General features: G+C 40.3%; 2 protein-coding genes across 6 annotated transcripts in view; one reads left to right on the top strand and one right to left on the bottom strand.

Moving 5' to 3' along the window:
* LOC307037339 (ras-related protein Rab-7L1-like) overlaps positions 1 to 27051 on the bottom strand; it is a 584338-nt gene that overhangs the window by 535958 nt on the left and 21329 nt on the right. The gene's annotated exons all lie outside the window — the stretch shown is intronic.
* Positions 16705 to 22678, top strand: sox18 (SRY-box transcription factor 18). The gene is made up of 2 exons (XM_079674256.1): positions 16705 to 17531; positions 19245 to 22678. The coding sequence occupies exons 1-2, from the start codon at positions 17129 to 17131 to the stop codon at positions 20570 to 20572; spliced, it is 1731 nt and encodes a 576-aa protein (XP_079530382.1). The 5' UTR covers positions 16705 to 17128; the 3' UTR covers positions 20573 to 22678.

Below are 27051 nucleotides of genomic sequence, written 5' to 3'. Positions count from 1 at the left end.
GTCAGTATAAATGAAACAAATGTACTTTATTGCTTTGGATTAACAGGAAATTACACAAGACAAGCAGGGGGTTGTCATAAAGTGTGATTTGTTGTAGCTACCACCAGTTTTAAATTAAGACGAAAGATACAAAGATGTAAAATTTATTCTGAGAGATCTTTATTGTACCCCACTGTGTATAATGTGTTTAAATCGTATCCAGCTGTGAGCAGCTCTTCCATTACTGTTATACTTTGCAATGTGGAACAACAACTCAAAAATCAAACCAACTCAGTCTGCATCTTGATCTTCATTTTGTAAATCTGTTAAGAATTAGCATATAGAATAAACTAGGGCACAGCATTTGGAGAGAATAAATGGTGAGAATGAACCTCCTCGTTATCCTACTTCACGTCTAAATCACTTTCTCTTTCAAAACAACTAAAGCCGAGAACACTGGCCTAGAAAATGGATAGCATTTAGGTTTAAATGACTGGTTTTTATTTTTGTTTCACGCGCAGCTCAGGGCCTTGCAAAGAATACACTCATGCATCCATAAACTTGTATTTAGGTGAAGACAGTGTTGACCTGTTTTGAATAATGATCATGTAAAAGCAAAATGATGAATGCAAATTAGAGCTACTGAAATAAACTCATTATCCCACTTTGCAACTAAATTACTGTCTGTGCGCTCAGACACTCATTTGAAGCAATGGCTTTTAAAACAGACAGTGGTAGAAGCTCTGAATTGTATTGAACCAGGGGAGAAAAACACAGATCTTAGCAACTGAGAAACTATTGAGGACCAAATGAAAGCTACAAAACAGAAACGTTATCAACCTAAATGGGTTTTCTTGATGTGTTTGGATTCTCACAATTGAGGAAACTGAATCTCTTAGCACTATAAAGATTTGTATAAACCATATACAAATATACATACTCATACACTGTGACAGATTACTTCACACTTACCTCTTTCACACCAACACAACTCCGGTTCAAGCTCCGTGCTAGAGCTTTTCAGGTTCAGAACCGGTTCTTTTGGTTTAGCTCCGAAAGCCATATAGATAGCGCTGGCTCCGGCTCTTTTCACACCGCCCAGAGTCCGACTGGTGCTGCGTCATTGCGTCATCGTTTGCGTCACGACGTAACCGTTTGCGTGCCTGCTTCATAAAACCAGGAACCCCTTACAGCTGACACCGACAACAAAGACAATGGCCGATTGTGCTCCAGCTTCCTCTGTACCTTTTCAGAAGACCATATTCCCAGTAGGTAGCTGGTTTCTTCAGTGGACCACTGCTGCTTGTTAAGTTTCTCCATCGTTGTGTATAAACTGGATAAAACGCAGGCTTTTTGTTGTTGTTCAGGAGTTGATCCCGCCCCTGCCCCTGCCCCCGCCTCGACGTAAGCGTGACGTATGTGGTGCTTTTGCTCTGGCCGGAAAAATCTTTGGTGCTTGAAACGAACCGGATTCCGGAGCTAAGAGGCTGCTCCGCTGCGGTGTGAACAGGAAAACCCGGTGCTTTTCAAGCTCCAGCTCCGAACCGGCCCTGAAACACCGTTGGTGTGAATGAGGTAACTGTGTTGAAATATTGTAGACTTAAGAATGCACTTTCACGTCCCATATCTAGCAATATGTTTTAATTTCTTTATTTGAAAGAACATTGTCAGGGTTTTGAGTTGTTATTTCTATCATTCTTATTCTGTTTGTATTTGTTTTCTAACTCTGCTATATTGCAGGCTCTGCCCTCCTCTCGCTAGATTCACTTCACCTGTTCATCCTCTCAACTCACCTGTTACCCATTCCCTAATTAGCTCCTTAGTATATTAACCAGTCCACTTTTGCTGCCATTTGCTGCCAGATTGTCCTTGTGTCGTGTGCTTTAGAGGTCCAGCCTTAAAACTAAAGCCTTCTTCATCTTATCCATACCCAGTTTCATCCTAAATTCTGGTTTAGCTCTTAAGTTAAGAGGATAGGCGTGTGGTGCAGTGGGTTGTGCGTTGGTGTTCGGATCAGGGGGTCACAGGTTCAAACCCCACTGCAGTCAGCATGTCGTTGTGTCCATGGGCAAGACACTTCACCCCAAATTGCTCTTGTGGGGATTGAGTCGCTTTGGATAAAAGCGTCTAGCAAGTGACATGTAGTGTAGTGTAACGTAATGTAATAGGCCCCAAAGCATTCTTAAGAGTCTTACATTTGCCTACCTGGATCTTTTTGTATACCTGCATCCTGAGTCATGCTATTGGGTTCTTTTATCTTTTAGATGTGCGACAGCTTATCTATCATATTATATCATATAGTTTCCCTGCCTAGTATATTGTTTGAAGAGTAGAATGGCATCACAAGTTACAGAGTTCAGTCACAATTATCCACATTGGTTACATGAAGCGACCCCAATTAGTGGATTGTAGGACGAATTGTTAGTGTAATAGTTTTTGATCAGCCATATGCTTAGTGTTGGGGACACATCCTTAGATATGGTTGTTGTTTAGATTTAGTAGGTCTGTGAACATGAGGCAGTCTTTGATCTCCAACATGTCAAGTCTCTAATGTCAAACCTCAGAAATCTGCAATTGAACATAGATGAAACAAATTAAAAGGAGACAATAAAAACAAACTCTATGTGAGATTACAGCTTAGATCCTTTCTCTGTTCTTTTCAACTGCTGCAGCTGTGAGCTCCATTTAACAAAACACACAGTGGCAGAAGACACAGTGTTTAGTGAGATTTTAAATTAGTATCTATTTGGGATGGAGGTGGTGTTGTTTTAGTGCTGGGCATACACAAGGAGTCCCAAGGAGCAGGGCATTTCTTTTTTATCGTCATAGATACTTGGCTCTGCTTTAATTAATGATAATGGTAAACCACAAAACGACTAGAACAAACATTATAATTATGTCACTTCACAGCTAAATCATTTTCTGTTCTCCCAGCTCCACTCAAAACAACTGCAGCCCAGAGCACTGGTTGGCTAAGTGGATAGCGGTGAAGTAGATGGTACTTAAGTTTTAAATGAGTGGCTTTGCTCTAGGACTGAGGTTGTGTTTGTGTTTAAGCCCTCTGCAGGACTCTAGCTTCAGATTCTATAAACCTGCTTGGAGTGCAAAGTTCTTGTCTTTTAGTACCTTATATTAAATGTTCATAGTCCAACACTTTGCTGCAATAAAAAAGCCTTTAAGAGAGTGCTAAGAATTCCCGTCCCACAGTGGTATGCCTCCGCCAACCACTCAAGATGCATTTTATATCCATGTCCGACCAAAATGGCATCACTCCATAATTTTATCCTGTTAGACATTTTGTGAAATGTAATTCTCGAGCTATGGCTACACACATGTACATTTGGAACTTTTAATCACCAACATCTGATCAGTTCACCCTTGATTTCAAGAAGATGTTTGTTCAAAATGTGAAGAAATTCCTTATAAGTATTTCTGAAATACCACGTTCAGGAGTATAGGAACTGCAAGACACCCCAACGCCTCATATGCACGCCTTTCGGAGATCCGCATGCTTGACGCCTTCAAAAGGGCCCTCAAGTCCCATCTGTTTGCCAATGCCTTCGGCCCCTCATGTATTTGTTGTTTTTTCTGTCTGACTGTTTGTCTGACTACCTTTTGTTTGTGTTTGATTTTACTCCTGTTTTTTCTCTGTAGAGCGAACCTTGGGTCCCATGAAAGGCGCTATATAAATCTAAGCTATTATTATTATTATTATTATTATCTCTATGCATTGAAAGGTTCTACATAACTGGACATTTATTTGGTGACTTCTTGGATCTTAACCAAGAGATTTACCAACCATAAATCGGAGGCCCTGTATACGTTTCTGGATTGGACGTTAGATTGCCCCCTTTAGGTTGAGAAATAGTGTATATTTTAAGTAAAAGTTTCTCTGGGTTTTTTTGTGAGCCTGAAATGACTTATTCTACTTGAGGATTCAAGAACATAAGCTCAGTGTTAAGTCCTGATTTGAATCTATACTATCTGTTTGTTCATTTCTTTATATCTTGGAGATGTTGAAACAGTATATCTCCTCCCCTTCCTAACACTATCTCACAGCCTCCTATAATAACTCAGCCATACCCACTAATCTAAATCTAAACACTGTGTTGCCCTCCACTCGATTGGCTGTGTTTTTCTCACTGCGGTTAACTGGAGGCTGATTTGGTTTAGCAGCAGCCAACCTTTCCTCCAAGGAAACGCTGTATGCATTCTTTATTCCAGCAGAGGACAGATGTTGGAGATGTAAAAGAGTGTAGCTTTACAGTTACAAGAAATATTTAATCAAGCATGCCAGTTAGTTTGTCGGGTTGGCACACATGATGCATCCTTTCATTTTAAATAGAAAAAAGATGCACCCTCTTGGGAGCATGAATGTGGTCTGCTCATTTCTTTGTAGTCAGCAACACGATGGACTTTATGTTAAAGTCACATTTTGTTTGTGATAGCCGGACCAAAGGAAATCTCAACGGCGTTTCAAAAATGAGAAGGGTTCATCCTCCGAATGTACTCATTTCATTTAATGTTAATCCAATATTTTTTCAATAAATCGTAGTATTCTGATATATCTTGCCTCAAAGAAAATGTTTGGCCAGACGGCAGAGCTAGATGAAAGAATGGGAGAGTAATCAATTCACACTTTTAACATTAATACTCACAATTTGACCCAAACATAACAAAGTCACTAAGACACAAACCAACTCAAAGACTGTATAAAACATAATATTTTCATCCCTTACATAATTTTTACTTTCATCAGTGATCCATCTGTTACTTAAAGGTGACCTATCATGCAAAATACACTTTTGTACGTCTTGTATACATGAATATGTGTCCCCGGTGGAACTCACCAAGTGTCAGGAAACAAAACCCTCTCTATTTTCCTCCATACCCAAATCTCTTAAAAAGGGGCTGCAAAGGATCTGATACAGACTGATCCAGATTTGACACTTTTATGATGTCACAGAAGTGGAGCTACGGCTATTGGGCCAACTCCACCAATCAGGAGGAGACAGCCACGGACATTGCCGTTCGAAAGCGCTGGAGACGCTGTAGTACATATTTCAGGCCTGTAGGTGGTGCTGTTCTCACAGAATCAGCCCATGCAAAGACAGTGTTAAATTGGGCGAAATGAGGAATGGCTAAAATGCATGATCTGTTTGGTATTTTGAAAAATAAAAAGTATAAATATGCCTTATATAGGTATGGTCCTACACTTTATTATTCAAATATAGCATGATAGGTCCACTTTAAAGGTGGGGTATGTCATTTATTTCAAAAACGCTTTTTGTTATATTCCATGGAATTCTCTTTACATCCCGATAGCAATGAATATATTAAATGCTATGACAATAAATACATAATATCATCATAATGTCATCTGTGGAAGCCGTGGTGCTGTAAAAAGCACGACCAATCATCTGAGCCGGCCGGCTAAAATAACTGGATGGCCTACCTGCCTGTCAGCCTTCCATCTGTGCACAAACTTATCTCGTGCCCTCATTGGTCATGTGTGCGTTCGTGTGTGTTGGAGGAGGGGCTCTGTAAGGAAGTCGGAAGGAAGGGGCAGATTTTTTCCGGTTGTGTATTTTCAAATTCTAGCGCACTCGAGATGGTTTCTCCAAAATTACATACCCCACCTTTAAATCAAGATGTATATATTGTGTAGGAAAGTGTAAAATGAATGCATGTTTTGAACCGGTATATTTTTAGTCTTTTATCTGTTAAGACATTTTAGACATTGTAGACAAGAGGTGGAACAAACAGACTGACCAGATTACAGGTAACTGTGCTTCCAAAATGTGATCCTAGAAAGTACACTTTAAAAAATGCGGCGTCAACAACATGGTAATGTCTTCATAATGGAGAATCTCTATTGAAAGTTTTGTTGTTTCACAAAAACACAAATTTAGTTACCATGAGCTTATTCTCCCCAGATCACATTGAATGTTTTTTTGTATCATTTAAACATGTTGCAATAAATGATTAATCCATAATGAATCTGTTAATGTGCTGCCAAAAATGAGAAGAAAGAATTATGTTCTCAAATGAATTATTTTCACAACTAAACTTGACGTCAGAGCGGACCCTCACAAATTATATGTTTGGATGACAGGACTAGAAAACTCTCATAATTAATTAAATGCATGTCTTCTCTGGTGCTTGCTTTGGTGCGTGTGTGAGACTGACGGATTGATTCAGTGAAAACATATTGAACTATGAGACACTGAGTCGAGCCAAAGCTTTAAACCCGGGTCAGATCTTGCTCTTATCTTTCCTAAACTCTACATGTATTTCTCTGATTGTGTGCTTCTCTTGTATTGGTTTAGTTTGGTATCAAGATCAAATTTGTTGGAACGCACGGGCCCCATCCCATTTCTTATCAACCTCGACCACCATCACCCGATCCCAATCGACCCCCCTTCTTCCCTCTGAACCTGGGCCAGTGTTTGAGTGTGTCTAAGGCTGATAGCATTGACTTCAGGAATCACTTCATCTCACTCAGCAGTTCCCACAGGCTCACCACAAAAGAGAAAAACACACATTACACACACACCACAAAAGAAAAAAATAGCCTTCACTTGCACACCACATAACTGTATCTCCCTCCCAACTTCTCTAACTGTGCCAAACAATCCAGACTCCAACTTGTTTCACCCCCTCCCACCCTTAGTTTTGTTCGCATGTACATTGTAGTCTTGCTCACCCTCCTCTTGTTCAGAAACACTTGTTTGATCGGCATAAGATATTCGGTTGCTGCCGGAAATGAACAAGAGTCAGAAAAATGTGGGGAGTTTACAGAAAGTCGTTGTTAGTATGGTAAAAAATAATGAAAATGGGAGAAATAAGATAAGTGGAAAGTACAGTCTAAACAAGCAAAGGGTCTGTTTGTCCGATAAAGAGCGAATACGTGAATTATTGCACAGACTCACTGCTTGTTTTTTTTGCTTTCACACGTAAGCGTTCCAAGAGTTTTTCACATTTTACCATTGAGTTATTTTTACATAATTATTGAAATGTGAAATGTTATGTTTCACATTTCCCACAGATGCCTAAGCTTAATTCATTGCACAACCATTATTACATCTTAACTTAGAAAAAGCAAGACTCAATAACTAGGAGTAGCTCAAAAGGTTCACTGTAAAGTTTTGCAAAAGATGTACAATTTGAGTACAAATACTAACAAATATCACAACCTTTGATTTGTGAAGGATACTGACAAATGATGACTGATAATAAGGACTTAAGATATAAGGAAATGTCATATTTTCTTTCTGAATGCAAAGAAAATTAATTACATTTTCCAACTGGCTGAATCTTTTTTCCTTTGATTTAAAAGTTTCTTATGACTAACTAATGATTTAAGATTACTCTTGAAGCTTTTAATGAGAACGATTAACTTTATATCAATCTTCTTCATCAAGCTCATATTTTACAGTGCTTATGTGCTTTGCTCAAATTCAAAGCAGCAGTTAATGAAGTAACAACTCCCAGACTGCTAAACTAAATGACTGAGATTCAACCTGGCAGCCTTTCAGTTGTACATATGCTTTAAAGCTGCAGCTGTTGAATAAACAACGAACATGCCAGGACATGCATCCATCAGAGAAACTCATTCTGTGACACGAAGTTGCCGGTTTTAACAAAAAAACGAAATCAGTAAATGCATAAACAAAATGTAGAGTCAGCACAACCACAAGAACCAAAATGTCAGCCAAAAATGTTTTTTCTTCTGAGCAACACTGATTTGATCTTGGGTTCATCTGGACATACGTCTTCAGGATGCTTGACCTGTAGATGTGACACATGTTGCTGATCTCAGAAAATGAATGTGCATTATTCCATTCTTTGTAATCCAAAGTTGAGTCGTTATAGTTTTAAAAAAGGGGCTCTGCTCGGTCATACCAGTCTGAAGGAATGTGTGTGAGGGTAGCCAACATCATGTGGCTCACAACAATGCAGCGTGGGTTTGAAGTCTGTGTGAAAATAGTTCAGAAAAGTTGAGTTTGCAGACTGAGCTGTCTGTGAGATATTTGACTGACAGACTTCTATATCCTCTCAAGGTGTTGGTACTTTGGTTTATTGCAGCCTTTTTAGCATTCATTCATTACCATCTGGGACTTTGTAATGAAAGAAGAGAAGTCTGTAATGTAACTTAAGCCTGGTTAACCTAGATGAATTATAACAGAAGCACATCTTTGACACTTTGTGATGCATTTTCATTAAAATATTTTAGTTTAGGCTCTTACTTCATTGTGTTGGTTACCTGGCCCTAACTTGAATGGTAGAGTACCTCAGGCTCTCACCTTCCCCCTATATGCAACCAGAGGCACCTGCTTCTAGTAATCAAGCTCAGGATGACAATGATGTTCAGTGTTTCCTGGATACAAAACCAGAAGTCAGGTCACCATAACAACTTGATCAATCTTACAAGTGGTAAAAAAAAGTCTTAATGCTATCTTTTGGTGTCTGAAAGCACAACCGAATTAGCAACGAGGACTGTTATCACATACGGTGATATGTGTTAGGGTTAGCTAACAGGGGAAAACAACTAACAGTGTGTTATTGATTCCATTTAGCTATATCAATTCAACGTTTTGAATTTGTATCAGCATGAAACCATAATTATTTCCCTATATTTTTTACGTTTTCTATAGTTCTTTTCTTCCAGTGAGACATATTAGCTGTCAGAAATATATTTTGTCTCTGACCAAAAGTATAACTAGGAGGCTAACAAGCCATTTTTTCTTTTTGACTATTTATAATCAGGTCAGTCAGTCGGATATTTTGTGAATGGCTTATAGCTTACAGGAATTTGAAGCATAGTATATTTGAGATGGCTGAGTTTATCTCTCGTACCATCCTTCTTCTGGAATAGGTTCTCTTTCTCAATGCCACACTTTGCACTGCAATCATAACTGACTTTACAGACACATATTTGGTCTCCGGTTAAAATAAAAATATTGGTTAAAATACTTTGAACCAAATGTGGTCATATGCGGTTGCTATACTTGTCAGCACCGTTGAGACAAGATGATTTGAAAGAAAAAGTCGTCCTCACACAAATCCCTGAGGAGCCCCTAAATTGTCACAACCCAGGAGACATGAAAGAGACCACATGTCGTTTGTAATTTAAAAATTCACTTTGATTCAGAAAAAGACTACTGTAATTTTTGAATATTTGGTGTTGAGTCATTTTTAAGTTTTGAGCAACCATAGTATGATTGAACACTGTCTGCCCTCGTCCCATCTTTCTGACTTTAGACAGGCGGGTGCTGCCGAGGCCAAGTTTGGTCATTTCAATTCATGCCCATCTGGCATTTTCTAAAGTGGAAGGCTTTAAAGTCGCCTTACCATGTCACCACTAGGAAACAGTACAAACCTTTTAGCATGTCATTGGCCAGCAACACTGCATATGCACTAGTTCTTTTGAGCCATCTATGATCAAAGCATACTAAAACCACCAGCCTTTCTCTATCCTCAGATGCACCTAAATATGAGAAATTATCCACAGGAGTCAACATTTTTCCGAATTGACATTTGAATATTCTTCCTAAGAAAAACACATGTTTATACAGTAGGAAGATTTGTTTGTAAGTTTTTACCATAATCTTTAACATGTCCTATCTGTCGTTGGTCAGAGGTCGACTAAACTGGAGCTCATGGAAGATGAGATTTTAACAGCCTTCCTTGTCTTGATATTTTAATGCTGGGCAGAGGTTAGTAATTTAAAGATTTTGGTGAGCTGACACTTCCTGTCTCCAAACTCATAATCACATGTACTTAAATGTATCATGGTGCACCAGTAGGCACTATGACTGACACTAAAGCATGTGGGTCCATAATATTTAAATGTATTCCATAACCATTCACTTTAGTATCTGTTGAAAGTGTAAGCTCCGTTTACTATATATAACCCCATGATGTAACCCTATCATTTTGCCACTTTTATTTTTCCTGTTGCCACCACATTTTTGGCTCCTCATACACTTGTAATCAGGAGGAATGGTATGCTATGGTTTTTGGCAGTAAAATGTGCAAAACGTGCTTAACGCATTTTCTTCCCACAGAGAATTGGGAGAGGGTGGCAAGGAAGAAGAAACTGCAATAAATGAGCTGGAAACTTTAGTCAAACGTGCAACAGGTCACCTCCTGCATAGCTTTCTTGGTTGGATCTTTTAAAAACGATTCTACTTTCTGTCTTGTTTTGCAATCTAAATTTAAAGTTGCAAGATTAAATAAAAAAATGCTATTTCAAAAAAGACTAAATGAAAAACAAAAAGTGTGTGTTCTGGTTCGGAGAGTTTAATGGAACTGAGAAAAAACGTGTTATTTCAATAACATATATAACGTTTTTATACTTTGTTAAGACTTAAACTGTTATTTTATAAAGCTTGAGATATCGGTTTTATAATAAACTATTTTCACTTTCAATACACTAATTATAAAGCAGGGACTTGTGCAGCTGTGTCTCATTTTAATATGTGAACAAATCTAAACGACACATAAATCCATGTGATCCCAAAAAGCACCACGGCCAAAAGTATCTATAAAGCCGCAGCCCTTACCACTGACTCACTGATTATTACCTGTTATCAAAGACAACTCATAATCCTGATCGTGACATCACATGGCCTTCAGGTCACTTTCCCACAATGCATCTCTGCTTTATCTCTCGACCCTGGCTGCTAGCTTCCTGAAATGTCTGCGTGAGCACTTCTTTTTCTGAGAAATGGCGTGGGGGGGTTTCCGGATTTTCCTGAGACTTCATGATGAAATAAAAGCAGATGAAGAAGAAGGATACGTCTTTCAAGGAGACAGTGTTGTGAGAATACTAGCGTGAGAGTCAATAAAAGAAAGGCAGACAATGACAGGGACGAGGAGGGCAACAGAACATAAGGGATGAGAGACAAAAACAAGTGTTTGACTAGAGAACAGAGGCGTTGTGTTCAGTGGGAAAGGTCGTATATTGTCCTGCGGTGCTGCAGTGCATTAATTACAGGATAAGAAATGATAAGCTCCGCAGCGGGGATATGAATAGACAGACAGAGAGACAGACAGAAAGCTGACAGTGCGACCGGATGCTGACTGTCTCACAGTTTGCACGAAATTAGATGCAATGAATATTTCTCCTCCTTTTCCTACACCTCCGACCAAATCTATAGTGTTGGTAAAGTTAGGTGGGGAGAATCAACTGAACTGCCAGTTCTCTGACCATGGGTTCTCTCAACAATATTACAAGTTTTAAAGTAATTATTACCGTAAGACATTGTTTCTAAAGTTTCCTGCTGACCGTAAAGTGCCATACGGTTATGAATAGGGGATAGTGTTATTTACGGTCAGTGCTGAAGTAGCTCGACTAGCAATGTCTAATTATATTCATGCAGGTGGACAGCTGGTCACATGACTCCCAATCAATCTGCAAATACATTCAGTGATTTTTGCTGCACAGATTCCACAATCACCTTGATATCCTCCTTATATTCGTGGCATGGTTGGTAGAAATTAATAAATGTTATTTTTATACCTCATCTTATTATACTGTTTCTTTCTTGTGAGCATGGTCAAAACACCAACATCCATCCATCATCTTGTCATGGAAGCATCTGTAGGAACTACATTTCTAAAGTTATGTGTTTTATTATTTAAGTTCTTCAAAATGGTGTTAGCCATCTGTAGTTATAGGACTAATATCCACACTGTAAGTCACCGGAAGTGTTTCAAATTAAATGACCGTTGAAAATACGGGGTAAATGAAGTTAATATTCAAATCAAACAAAGGAACCCAACAGCTGGAATGCCAAGTCGACATTTTACATTGCATAAATAACCCCAATAACCAAGAGGGTAAAATCTGTTCACAATCTAAATAGTTTTAGTTTGGCCTTGGAAAGTCTGACACTTTAAAACGAGCTTTGAAGTTGTCATACTGTCGCTGTGTCTCAAGAAAGGGGAACAAATAATAAGCTTGTTTATCAGCATTTACAGCAATTTGGAAAAACAGTCTCATTTTCACAGTTTGGCTCATTTTTATGAAATTATCCAATCACAAAACCCTGAAACTGATTCAGCATGTAAGCTCTGTATAAATGTCTGGTTCAAGGGGAATTTAGGGGGAAAATGGTTCTTCTCAATCACGCCCATGTATTTTTGGATCATAAAACATCACACATAAATGACCAGGCAGACATCTAACACACGCAAAGCTGAGGAAAACACTCATTTTCTCATTGAACAGCAACTTTTGAATTGTACAGTGGCTTTTGAATGAGTTTCATGGGATCGTGAAAGTCCGCTTGGAGCCCGCTCAGCATGCCAAAGACTAGAGCAGAAAGAAAAACACAATTACCCAAAAATATATAAGGCAGATTCAGCAGGGTGTACCACTGACAATTGAATATAAAATAACCAAAGCTCTGAAAAACAACTATCTAGTTCAATGTAGCTTTGTGCAAGTTGAAGGTCACCCTCTGTCTTCGATTCACCCCAAAAACACTCAGTAAAACATTTAATTCTGTATTTTTACGAGATTGTATTTTAAATTAGCATATTATTTCTTAAGGTCATAAGTTTTCAAATAATGTGCTTTTAATTTTATGAGTTTGAGTGTGTCAGTTCTGAAATGTGTCTACTTTGTGCATTATGCAAGTGTGTGTGTGTGTGTGTGTGTGTGTGTGTGTGTGTGTGTGTGTGTGTGTGTGTGTGTGTGTCAGTTGGTGATAGAGGTGGGGGATTCCCGTAGCGACCTGTGTTAGCGGTGTGTATGTGTGTGTGTCTCTAATCCATCATCACACACACTTCCCTCCTTCAGCGCGTTCCAAAATAGAACGGTGTGTGAACATGACCTCTCCCACACATAAACACACACACACACACACACACACACACACACACACACACACACACACACACACACACACACACACACACACACACACACACACACACACACACACACACACACACTCGTAAACACGCCCATTACGATGCCATTGTTTCTTGGCTTCTTGTCCAGAATGCGGGTGCGTGTTTTGTTTGTGTTTTGTGTGTGTGTGCATATGTGTGTGTGTGTGTGTGTATGTGTGTGTGTTCATTATCAGGAGTTGCAAAAAAAATGTCCCTCTCACTACACTCTCCCTGCTTCTTTCTCTCTCTGTCTCTCTTTTCTTTTCTCGCCACAAAGTCTGGAGTCGCTGCCAAATTTCCTTTGTGGCAAAGGTGTGGTGCCACGACACTGTCTTTCTCTCTGTCTCTAACACACACTCTTATGAACACACACTCTTATACACACACACACACACACACACACACACACACACACACACACACACACACACACACACACACACACACACACACACACACACACACACACACTAACCTCCATGTTTTATTATAGACACGTATATGCGGTGGATGGGACATTAAGTGAGTATGACCTGTGTGTTTCCTCTGCTGAGATCATTGATCGTAGGATGCTTCTGATTACATTAACATCATTTATGAAAGCAAAAGTGAATAAACCGATTACAAAATAAGCGTTACTGCTTAAGGATGGCAATGGTGGTTGCTCTTTGGAGGAAAAGATCTCTATAACTCTTGGATTGATTAATTTTATACTGAGATTGAAGGTCGCCAGAGGATGAAAGCTGATGCTCTGACTTTACATGAAGCACAGGTCTAAACGTTTGCTTTCGCTGCACAATTGTAGCTGTTGTTAGCACGCTATATGTGAATAGTTGTTGAAGGACTATTTTAGGCTTTGTGTGTTCAGTGTAGAGCTGTAGCTGAAAGATGATAGCTGGTTTAGCATAAAGACTGAACAAATCTCAACTTTTTTTAAACCAAAAAACTGATATCATAAAAAGAACAAAGTGGTTGTTCGTTCACTTGTTGAGCACAGGGTTTTTTGTGTCAGGAAAAGCACAATTCTACAATTTAGTTTTTTGTCAAGAAACACAGTCGCTCCACCATGCACGTCCCTCTGAACTCACACATGTTAGTAATTAATCAGTTTTCTCTTATCACTGATGAAAAGGTACAAATATGCACTTACAAAAAAGTTGAACCATTCCTTTAAATGTGCACAATTATTTGACCTGCAATGATCAGATCTGTGTGACTCTGTTTCTAATAGGTTAACTAATCTTTTACCCCATATTGTTGTACTTAAATGTCTTTATGTGCTGCTTTGATGCGCTATTTGATCCATTTTAAAACACATCATTAGATTTAATTGCAAGTCTGTTCAACAGGACCCATGCCGAATAACGCAAAATCAGTGAACTGCATGCTCCCACGTACACTTATTGCTAAGTTGTTTTTATGATTCATACACTAAAACACTATAATACATGCTAACAGATAGATTGACAGACACACACACACACACACACACACACACACACACACACACACACACACACACACACACACACACACACACACACACACACACACACACACACACACACACAGGGAGTCTGGGACGGCAGTGGTAAGTGGGAGTAGTTCCTGGTTGGTGGAGCAGGAGGCTCTGAGACGCCGCAGCCGTCTCCCCTGGAGCTGGGCGTGGGGAGGAAAGTGTGTGTGTGTGTGTGTGTGTGTGTGTGTGTGTGTGTGTGTGTGTGTGTGTGTGTGTGTGTGTGTGTGTGTGTGTGTGTGTGTGTGTGTGTGTGTGTGTGTGTGTGTGTGTGCGCGTGTGTGTGTGTGTGTGTGTGTGGATGCAGGGGGTCATTATATTGTGGTACAGGGAGGGGGTAGGGGGCCATGTTCTTGGTAGACGGACAGACGCTTCTCATACAGTATTCATCTTAAGCGGTTGTTTAGCTGAGGTCTGAGTTTTAAAATAATATCTGACCTCAAACTAAAGTTTTTTCCTTAAATGTCACTTAGCAAACAGAAGCTGCACCAGTTGACTTATTGCTACCCCACAATATAAAACAAACATTAATAAAGTGTTGCAATAACACTGTATATGTAATTCAATGAGGTTTAAGAAAAACGTTTTATCATGCCTATATCTGTATCGTTAACCTCTGTGATTCATTTTCCCTCTGGCTCGCTGTCATGATTTCAGATTCTTTAAATTAATAAATGCAAGCACCTCAAGTCAATGCTCTGACTCTTTTCTCCCTCTGTACCATCAAAAAGTTAACTTTGACCGATCATTTTACTGTGATGGTTTTCCTTAAGATCAAACACTTTTAACGCAGGCGGGGGAAGTGACTGTTAATGTCTTACTGACTAAGGAATATCACACCATTTTACGCAGAACAAAAGTGCACCGGTTAGATAAATTAACGGATAAATCAAAAATATTCCTGTTATTAAAAACGGTATGAACTTTATTTTATTTTATTCCAACCAAGAATCCAAAAGGCATTTAGTTCACAGCACACACATCAAAGCAATCAAATCAAAGAAAGTTTGGTTTAAATTGATCAAATGTGTCCGTTCCTTTTAAACCATGTCTTTCTATTGACTTTTAATGCAAAAGCACAATGTGTGACGCTGAACAGAAGTACACCGTGCTAGTAAATATCTGATAAATAAATTAAAATGATGTTTTAGGAACAGAATTTAACACTTTTTGCTCGTTTTGTTTCAGTCAACAAGGGATTCAGTCCACAGCACACAAATCGAATCAATAACTTAAAGCAAAGTACGTTTGGTTTATATTATTTACCTAATCCACCATCACATTTACAAATGGAGTAAAAGATGCCAGTCCCCCATCAGCACCACCACCCACCCCCACCGTCTCTCTCTCTCTCTCTCTCTCTCTCTCTCTCTCTCTCTCTCTCTCTCTCTCTCTCTCTCTCTCTCTCTCTCTCTCTCTCGAGTTGTTGTTAAGCTCAGCCACTAATCGCTCTGGTTGGGACTGTGGTCGACTGTGTTACCACTGCCCTGCCCGCAAATATACTGTACACACACACACACACACACACACACACACACACACACACACACACACACACACACACACACACACACACACACACACACACACACACACACACACACACACACACACACACACACACACACACACACACACACTCAGAACGATATAGAAACTATATGTGGGTGTCTATTCACGTTTTGTCACTCATGTGTGTGCAAACTCAATTACAAAATGTATTAATTTGATGCGTGCATGTGTTTCATGTTTGTGTGTTGAGTGCACATGTGTATGCATATGTGTGTGAATGTGTGTGAGCTAAAGTTTGCATGCGTGATTGTCCTCAATGTGTGTATTCGTGTGTGTATGAGAAGCTCCAGTCTCAGTTGGGCAGAAACAATGGAACCTCTCTGATTACATCTCCCTGTAAAGGCGGACAGGGTGTGTGTGTGTGTGTGTGTGTGTGTGTGTGTGTGTGTGTGTGTGTGTGTGTGTGTGTGTGTGTGTGTGTGTGTGTGTGTGTGTGTGTGTGTGTGTGTGTGTGTGTGTGTGTGTGTGTGTGTGTGTGTGTGTGTGTGTGTGTGTGAAGCTTCAGGGGGGAGGAAAGGGTGGCGGTCACAGTGGAGGAAAGAGGGGGAGGCAAGGCTTGGACCTGCCCCCCTCCCTCCTTTGCTCTGTCTCCCACACACACTTGTCCCTTCCTCTCGCGCCCGCCTGGCGTCTCATTGGTTAAATCCCCGACTATATATTTATGTGATTGGTCAGGGCGGGGTATATATACTCAGCATGGGTATGTTAAATCTGGCCACAAGTTTCAAAACTTTCAAACAGGGCACACATACAGAGACAGTGAGTGGGACGGCCCATGTGACCGAGGGGAACCAGGCTTTGGACAAACCGCTGAATCCACACTCTCCAAACAAGAGCTGTTGTCTTTTGAGAACAAAAACACAGTGAAGAAAAGAAAGAGGCAGAGTCATTGTGGACCTTTTTCTCGGGAATATCCTGCACCATAACTTTGTTTGTTTCTCTTTCTTCCTCGTCCTCTCCCTCCTCTCAGATCTCGATGCTTTGCTTTGGGATTTGTACTCCAAATACACCAAATTCCTCTCTTGATCTTTCTCTTTGTCATCTGAAACATTTCAAGCTGCAATTTTTCTCCAGAACTTTGCAACCAAACAAACTGAGACAAACGTTTGCAGAATTTCAGAGGGACTAAAAGTTGAATCCAAGCCCGGTTCTGGAATGAATTTAACCGAGACCAGCTTGTCCAGAGAGACTCTTCTGCATGCCAGCCGGATGAATCTCAGGGGTCCCTGGGCGTCCGGGACCCCGAGCCCTGCCTCTGATTCTGAGATGGGTTTTGAGCAGAGCCTCTCCGGGGACTGCAGCTCTCCTGAAGGCCTTGGAGCCGGGACCCTGAGGAGAACAGAGCCCAGGATCTCTCTGACCCCCAGCTCAGGGGCAAGGAGTCCGGACCTGACCCCGGCAGGTGTGTCGGCAGGCCTGGCCGATGGGAAGGCTGTGGGGGGGGAGCAGAGAATCCGCAGGCCCATGAACGCCTTCATGGTCTGGGCCAAAGATGAGAGGAAGCGTCTGGCCGTGCAGAACCCTGACCTGCACAACGCCGTGCTCAGCAAGATGCTCGGTAAGAGAACAAGTGAAATCCAGTTAGGGTTGGCAGCTTTTTAAAGTTGAGAGCATTTGGAGAATCAACAGACTTTTGTAAATTCATTTCTTTGCATTTATTTTAACTTTGGTGAAGTATCATAACCGATACATCAGGACACCATTTATAGAAAGCATCTCAGAGATTAGATGATCTTGGCCCTCTTATTCTGAAACTGGGCCTTGACCAGTAAATTGCCTGAACCAACATATCCAACGTCTAAAGTTTTATAAAGTAACTTTTAGGTATGTAATAATAATATATCAATATTTGGAAGTTATTTGACATTTATTTACAGCTCTGTGGGACAGACCTCACCTGTTTGAGTCAAAATAGACCCAATAATGCCAATAATACAAAAATAAAGAGCATAATGTTAGAATATATATCGTTTTTGTATAATAATAAGTATGAGTTTAGTTGATGTTCTTATTCAAAACTTGTAGTGAGATATTTCATGTCTTAATCTCCACATCTATTCTCTGCTGTCTGTACAAACTATTCTCTTCTACTGAGGAAACTAATAACATTTCATTACCACCTTTTGCCTGATGTGTAGCGTTTGAGATTTTGAATATTCATTCATCTTTATTTTATTTCGAATAAACACCACTGTAATTAAAAATGAATATAAGAGGAGGCTATTGTAGGCCGTGGTCAGGGATTACAGTGCATCACCATGTGTGTGTGTAAGAATGTGTACGAATCTTTGCCAATTTCAAATGCTTTATTATTTGAATGCGTTGTTATTTGATTAAGAATGGATTGCCATTGACTGAATAATGTTGAATACCCATCTACAAAGGTGTTTTTCCATTGAATCTGCACCATCATCCTAAACGCATTCAGAATAGCACATCAAAGTAAGAAGATAATGTGATACAGTTTTTACTGGTTTGTTTGATGTTTCTCACGAGAGCAACATGTTGTTTTTAATTGCCTTGCCTCAAATTCATACATTGTCACACAATTAAACTTATTTCTGCAACCAAAGTCTGCTGAGGAGATTGAAATGTCCAGAGCCTCTAAAATATAAACCTTGACGTTTCTATGAATGTATAAATGCATCGAGCGAATTCATGTCTGTGTGCATCTTTTAGATCAGACCTAAATGTGTGTGAAACGTCTTTTCGGCTGTAAGGCTGCAAAGGCTGCTGTCACTGTGAGTGATCATTGTGCGATTGAATTAGCTACAGGAAGAAGCAGGGTCTAATTAGAACTGCAGAAACCCAAATGCGTATACTGCAGTCCTTGTACTTCCAGTGTTATATTTAGCACATAGCATTAATTAGGATGCAAACAACACCCACGTTTTTTTACTGGTTTTGAAAATAATCTCTCTCTTTCAATGCAAAAATGTTGGCACTGCTTCCAGTTCCACAAAATATGAATGTTTGCTGAGGTTTTGGCTTCTTCTTATTTTGGACAGTTCTTTGGATATTTCGAACCATTTGAATAAACAGAAAGTTTGGTAGAAGATATTTTTTCTATTTAATAATATTGTGTTGGCCAAAATAATTGAATTCCAGATAAGTGTAAATAGAGATATAATATTGACTTGCAGCAAGCAATGTACTGTCTTGTGTTGATGATGACTTTGATTTCAATAATAAATGTCAGAGAGATAAATAGGAATCCTTTTCCTTAGTTACTTCCTTCTTTGCTCAAGGCAATGTTTTTCTCACTCTTCAGGTCAGGCCTGGAAGGCCCTGAGTGCTCCAGACAAGCGGCCATTTGTGGAGGAAGCAGAACGTCTCCGTGTCCAGCACCTCCAGGACCATCCGAACTACAAGTACAGGCCTCGCCGCAAAAAGACCACCAAGAAGTTGAAGCGTGTGGAGCCGGGGCTTCTGCTTCACAGTTTAGCCCAGGGCGGGGCTACAGGCCTCGGATTGGGACACTTGGGAGATGACGGTCACTCTGGAGGTTCTCCTTATGGACATCTAGGCGTCCACCATAGCCATCACCATCACTCCCACCACCTCCTGCACTCTCTTGGGCACTTCAGGGACCTCCACGCCCCAGGACACCTCGAGCTGGAGACCTACGGCCTGCCCACCCCAGAGATGTCCCCTCTGGATGTTCTGGAAGATGGGGCTGGGGAATCTGTGTTTTTCCCCCAGCATATGCAGGAAGAGGCAGGGATGGGAGGTTGGAGTGGCTACCACCACCACCCTAACCCTCATAACCAGCATTACAGCCATAATTACAACAACCACAGTCACCACAACTCCATAAATGCAGCGACACACAGTCAGAGTTCAGGAATGAGTGTTGGTGCCAGCACGTGTTTGAACTCCAGTTTGAGTCCAGGTAGAAGCTCCAGGGTCGATTCTCGAATGAGTTCTGTTGAGTCAAATATGACCTCAGGCATGAGCTCTAGGTTGAATCACATCGCCTTGAGGAGTCCAGCGAAATGCCCCCTAGCTCTATCCGACTCCTCCTCCCCTGTTTCCTACCCACAGCCCTCCATCAGCCTCCCTGAGCCGATCAAATCCCACCAATCCCAACATCAACCTACTGCTTCAGTCAGCTACTACAGCCAGGTGTATGGGAACAGCGCTCCAAATGCTGCCTATTACATGCCCTCTCACCTGGGGCAGCTTTCACCTCCTCCTGAAGCTCCTCCTTCTTCTTGCTCATCCTCCTCCTTGCAAACATCAACCTTCCCTCCTCCTTTGCACTTAGACCCTTCAAATCCTGAGTCCTCCTGCCATTTGGGCTCTTCTTCTGCTGAGTTTTGGTCCGAGGTGGACAGGCATGAATTTGACCAGTATGTAAATGTGGGGAGGAACCGAGAGGAGGCCTACGGGTGCAGTGGGGGCTCTGGTAGTGGGTCCAAAGTCCTGAGTGGGCGCAGTAGTGTAGCGAGTAGCATGAACAGCAGCAGTATTATTAACAGGGATGTTAGTAGCCTTTTGAATAGTGCTGGTGTGTGTGATGATGGGAGCAGCCCTCTTATAACGGCTCTCTCTGATGCCAGTAGTGCTGTTTATTACAGTACCTGTATCACTGGATAGATACACGTGAGCCAGTTTTCATAGTACCTCCTTTCAACCAGCACGGTTGGACTTACAGGAAAGCTGTGTTGGGATTAGTTTTGGCTCATATTCTTAGTCATTGTCATGCCTCGCTTATCACTCAAATATTGGCTGGCTAGCTAACCAGCTTTCCTTGACAACCACTGGCTTGTGCAACTAGTTAACGTCTGGGAGGTTTAGTATGTTAACTAATTACAAAAGAGGCCTACAGTACATACAGTAAACAGAAGGCACCTTAAAGAGCATTGTGTTTTCACTTACTTATCAGAAGTGCTAGGTCTGTGTTAGCATGTGTAATGCTAAAAGACTGGAGCCTTTATCAAAGCTAAATACATTTAAGACATGTAGGCTAAATTATTTGAAAGTCTGAAGGACGCAGGGCTGTATATCAACAAGTGCTTGTCTTAGTTGAAGTGCCTACTTTCTATTTCCTGTTTCATGGCTTTTGTTTCTCTTTACCCTTTCTGGTGACACTCTACTTACTACATGAAGATTATGAAAGCAACGTGATTTATTTAATTGCACTTTAGTGTGAACTCTAGTCATCAGACGAGTCGGAATTTCAAGATCATCTCATATCTTTTCATCTCAGGACCAGACAGATATTCATCTCCACTGAACTTCATAGAGTTTAGGTTTATCATCTCAGTTTTTAAATGGGAATGTGAAGACAGTAAAGAAGAAATGTGGGAGATGGACAGAGAGAAAAAGACTGGAAAGAGACTTGGTCCAGCCTCCACATATCTCCCAGTGTTTTCGGGAAAGCCTTGGCCACGGACCCAGAGCAGACCACTGATGTCTCCCACAAACTTTCAGTGTGTTTTACAAGCCGAGTCGGGTATTTTCTGACCGTGATATATGCCATTCCCTCTCTGTCTCCTTCCATGACAGGGCCTCAAGTTAAAACCCATGCCAAACGTCTTAAATTGCTTTGCTCCATGGCAAGCAGAAAAATGTTGATGATTCCAAGATTATTCCTTTCAACCAGTTAGCATCACTGGTATAACATGCAAATCAATTGTTTTGACAAAATGCCTTTTTTTTTATGTTAAAAAGTGTAATTTAATCAATAAATGCAAATATTGTGTTTGAAAAATGAAGTGCCATTGGAATAAATCTGGTGGGATTGGAAGCAGCTTTACTTTTTAACTCATCAGGTCAAAGGTCTTGATATTCTCAGATCAATGCATCTTCATTTATTTTTTAACATGTAAGGTCTTTTGATTTATTGGTAACGTTTTTTATATGTAGCCTTTTACTGTATATATAGAGAGAGAGATGCTGTGCCTTTTGGCAGTATGTGAAGGAGAATTTGAGACTATGAAATGTTCTCTTTGCACTGGGTTTAATGTCTTAGCTGTATAGAAGGAACACTACTTATAAAATATCAAAATGTCCATACTTTTAAATTTTGTACAGAAAGGACTGTGTTTGTTTTGTTTTAATACACTAGATTATGTTTTATGAATTTCTATTTAAGGAATAAGTTGACATTTTATTTGCTTTATAAATTAGAAAATTGATACCGCTCTTGTGCGTGTTAAATACCGAGCTAAAGCTAGGAGGTGATTAGCCTAGCTTAGCATAAAGCTAGCTATCAGGTGTAAACAGCTAGCTAAGTTTCTTTCAAATGAAAAGGTCTGCCAACTAACTTCTTCAGTATATACCAGCTAACATATCTCTCCTTAGAACAAAAAATGTCAATTGCACCTTCCTGTTTGTTCTTTAATTAAACTATTTGAACTGATCCAGGCTAACTGTTTTCCACTGCTTACTGTCTTGGAAAGAAAGTAAATAAGCATATTTCTCAATGTCGAACTATTCCTTAATTTATAGATGCTTTGAATATAAAACCCTTGGACAGTGTTTTCTTTCCTTTTTTAAACCGTAATGTTGCATACTTGCTTTCAAAGAAAATATTTTATTGCGAAAAAGATCTTTATTTATCTTTCATGTTTCACTTTGCTCTACCAGTGACTTTAGCAAGCCCTCTCAGACCAACGTTAACAGATGGATATTAACATGAATTTGTGGTTTTGTTTTGTGCTGAAAAATAAAAAATAAATAAAAGTTGTAGCCACTGTAGAGGTCTCTCTGTATGTGTTTATGTAGCATCCATCTTTTAATATTTGTGTATACAGTGGGAGTTAAGAACAGAAGGCTCTCTTCAAGGATTTATCCTGCATCTGTTCTGCATTAGACTACAGACAATTCTCTCTTTTTTTCACATGAAACAGTAGAACAAAATCCTGTATCTTGAAGAGTGAAACCAGTTATATTTACCGCACTGTTCCTTGTGGCCACCATAGGTTGAAACAGAGTGGATTTCCCCAAAGATTCCTCTAAAGGAAGGAGCCACAGAGAAGCAGCAGTTCAAGCTGAGTATTAAAAAAAATACTTCTACATCTGCATTAGACATTCTTCTCTGTTGACACTAAACAGAGTCTTGTTTCCATTTTAATTTACCGTGACACACAAAGAACATCAGAGAGACAGGCGTTTTTTTTGGAGTCGTGCAATAACTCTGGGGCTTTTGGTAATAATTATCTGAAGAAAAAAACAAAACACCCAAGATGTTGTGATTAAAACAAAGAACGACAAATTAAAACCAGGATTTTCCCAGAAGTGTCACTGCGATGCTTCTAAATCTGTCTGCCAGGGATCATTTATATATTTTCTGTAGAAAATGGTTTTGTTTGTGTTTGTGTTGGAGAATTGTGGGTTTGCTGTAAATGGATCCATTCTGTTTTATAAAATAATGTTGCAAAATAAACTCTTTAAAAGTTTCCCTTTGGGTGCAAGTCTCTGGAGCAACACGTTCGGCTGAATGAAACAAAAAACATACCCATTTTCTGTTAGCTTTAACCAAAGAGATTTAGTCTGGCACATTCACGTTGGAAAGCTTGAAAACCAAACTATATATAATTTTGTCTGATGAAATACGAATAATACGTTTTAGTAGTAGTTTGATTGAATACCTTGAAGACGTCCTGTTTACAGTCATGGCTCCTTCCTGCTACTTTTCTAATAGTCGTCCGCCTTTGAATCTCCTCTTTGGGCCACTGAGAAAACGTACAGATCTTAATTTTGCATCTCTAGAGAAGATCCCATACAGACACCTCATTAGGCTGATCTTTGAGGATATGTGTGTGATGATGAGGAAACACAAACTCTCCAGAATATTTCCATTCAATGTGATTTTCATATCAATAAAGCACATTTTACTCATACCTTATCCACTGGCATAATTCTGGCCTGATGTTTGTCCGAGAGCCATATAAACCATAATGAGCCCAGGGCTGCAACCACTGTGCGAAATACCCGTCAATAATCGGGGGGGGGGGGGGTCCGCATCTCCCGTTTATTGCGCAATATACCGGTCGAAGATTTCTCAATATACAATAGGCCGGCCTACTTCTTATTGATACAATATTCCATGGATATATATATGTTCCAAGACAATCAGTAGTCTATAGCAGCGTTTCTCAACGGGGGCGCCGTCTGGCGTCTTCAGGGGTGCGGTCAAATAATTCTATATTCTGACGTTCGTATGAATGAATGAATACGTGACCGTTAAAGAGCCGTCCGTTTTCGATTCCAAGCGAGGAAATGCTTTTGCCAGCCAAAATGGAAGATATGTGAATAAATGCTTTGAATTATGAATACTGGACATAGTAAGCTTAAAAACATTTTAGTGACCATTGCAAGTCACAGACAAATATTATAATTTGAGACCCCCACCCCCCCGTATTTCGCACACTGGCTGCAACCCCAAAAACTCATGCAACATTAACAGGCAATTCTGGCTCACATGTTGTCATTTGGTGCCAACACTGCCCTAATAATAGTGTTCCTGATAATTCAACAAACATGCCATCTTGTTTCACATCATCTATCTATTGATATTGGGCAATCACATCTTTGTTAACATGATGGTACATTGTTTAAGGTTGACACCAATGTGTTGCTTCTGCTGCAGGCGGTCAAATGTGGTGTTTCTCATTTTATTGCCATTTTCTGTGGTTATTCTTTATTATTGAAGCCAAGAAGCTATACAGTTGCCAGAAAAAGTATGTGAACCCTTTGGAACTACCTGGATTTCTGCATAAATTGGTCATAAAATGTGTTCTGATCTTCATCTAAGTCACAACAATAGACAAACACAGTCTGCTTAAGCTAAAACCACACAAACAATTATATGTTGTTATGTTTTTATTGAACACACCATGTAAACATTCACAGTGCAGGGTGGAAAAAGTATGTGATCCCTTGGATTGAATAACTGGTTGACCCTCCTTTGGCAGAAATAACCTCAACCAAACGTTTCCTATAGTTGCATATCAGACCTGCACAACGGTGAGGAGGACTTTTGGACCATTCCTCTTTACAAAACTGATTCAGTTCAGCAATGTTCTTGGGATGTCTGGTGTGAATTGCTCTCTTGAGGTCATGCCACAGCATCTCAATTGGGTTTAGGTCAGGACTCTGACTGGGCCACTCCAGAAGGCCTATTTTCTTCTGTTGAAGCCATTCTGTTGTTGATTTACTTCTGTGCTTTGGGTCGTTGTCCTGTTGCATCACCCATCTTCTGTTGAGCTTCAATTGGCGGACAGATGGCCTTAAGTTCTCCAGCAAAATGTCTTGATCAACTTGAGAATTCATTTTTCCGTCGACGATGGCAATCTGTCCAGGCCCTGAGGCAGCAAAGCAGCCCCAAACCATGATGCTCCCTCCACCTTACTTCACAGTTGGGATGAGGTTTTGATGTTGGTGTGCTGTGCCTTTTTTTCACCACACATAGCGTTGTGTGATCCTTCCAAACAACTCAACTTTGGTTTCATCTGTCCACAGAATATTTTGCCAGTAGTGCTGTGGAACATCCAGGTGCTCTTTTGCAAACTTCAAACGTGCAGATCAGAACACATTTTATGACCAACTTATGCAGGAATCCAGGTAATTCCAAAGGGTTCACTTGTTCTTGCAACTGTAGCTACTGTTTGAAGGAAGATGACGTCCATAATCATACCTAGAAATTAGGAGCATCTTCCAGAGCAAACGCAGTCTCTGCCGTGTAAACAGTTCTACAATTTCAGCAGTGAAAGCATGAAATGTGCTCTTCATGTCTTGGATGAAAATGAGGAAGATGAGACAGAGTACGGGTGGGAAAAGGAGGACAAGAGGAAGAAACTTGGGTTAGACAGAAAGACAATCACCTCAGTGTTTGAGTGGTGCTGTAGTCTCTGTGATCTGCTCTGATTCTGTCCTCTCAGGGTTCAGATCCAACGCTAAACGAGTTTGGCTCGGTGGGACAGTCCCCCCCCCCCCCCCCCATAACAAACCGCTAACGGACTCAAAAGAAAACATTTCGAACAAGGAAAAACTGTTCCCTTATGCTGTCTTCTCTGACAGTCTGATTTCTTCTCTTTTTTGTGTCAGTTGGCCTTGTTTTATTCTCAGCCCCCAAGCCGCTGTAATTTTCTCTTTTTCTGCTTTTCTCTTCTCTTTCCCACGAGTTTGATTCTTGACTCTTGATTCCTTCTGTCATACCCTCTCTCCATCTCTTCCTTCCACCGTCTTATGTGTCATCCTGTTTCTCTTTGAAGTTCATTTCATCTCACCTTTCCTTTTTCTACCCATTCTTCCTTTGCTTCGTCACTCTTAGCTTGAATCATCTTTGTTTCGTTTATTTTCTTTTTGATACCAATTTAGAATCTTTAACTCCATCTTCTCCTTTTTTCCATCTTTATGGAAACGTTCTGACATTTTGCAATAACAATATCACTCCATCTCCTTCGCTTTCATCAAACCCTTCTTGTATTTTTATCCAATTTACCCATCATCATATATTTTACCTCTCACTTTTTTCTCTCGCCATTTTAACTCATACATTATCTACACATCTTCTATCCCTTTCCTTTTCCCCTTTCTCTAACAAATGACTTATTATCTCTATTATAACTTTCTGATCTGTCTTATCTTTTTACCCAATCTTTCCCTTTTTTCCTTTCCCGGCTGTTTGTCCCTCTTGGGCTGTAAAAACCAAACTGAGCAAAGCGTGTGGTGTGTAGAGTGTGTGTGTTTTCCTACACCGGGTCATTTACTGTACTCGGGGTGTGTGTTGCTGAGGTAACTGACAGGAATGTGAGCAACGAGGAGGAAACTCCTGTGGAAGCTTGGGATGTTCGGAAAGGGTGTGTGGGCCTCTGTGTGTGTGTGTGTGTGTGTGTGTGTGTGTGTGTGTGTGTGTGTGTGTGTGTGTGTGTGTGTGTGTGTGTGTGTGTGTGTGTGTGTGTGTGTGTGTGTGTGTGTGTGTGTGTGTGTGTGTGTGTGTGTGTGTGTGTGTGTGTGTGTGTGTGTGTAGAGTAGTAGAGAGAGAGAGAGAGAGAGAGAGAGAGAGAGAGAGAGAGAGAGAGAGAGAGAGAGAGAGAGAGAGAGAGAGAGAGAGAGAGAGAGAGAGA

The sequence above is a fragment of the Notothenia rossii genome (genome assembly GCF_949606895.1).
Source record: "Notothenia rossii genome assembly, chromosome: 4".
In the NCBI taxonomy this organism is placed as follows: domain Eukaryota; kingdom Metazoa; phylum Chordata; class Actinopteri; order Perciformes; family Nototheniidae; genus Notothenia; species Notothenia rossii.
This window is presented reverse-complemented; position numbering and strand designations above follow the sequence as displayed.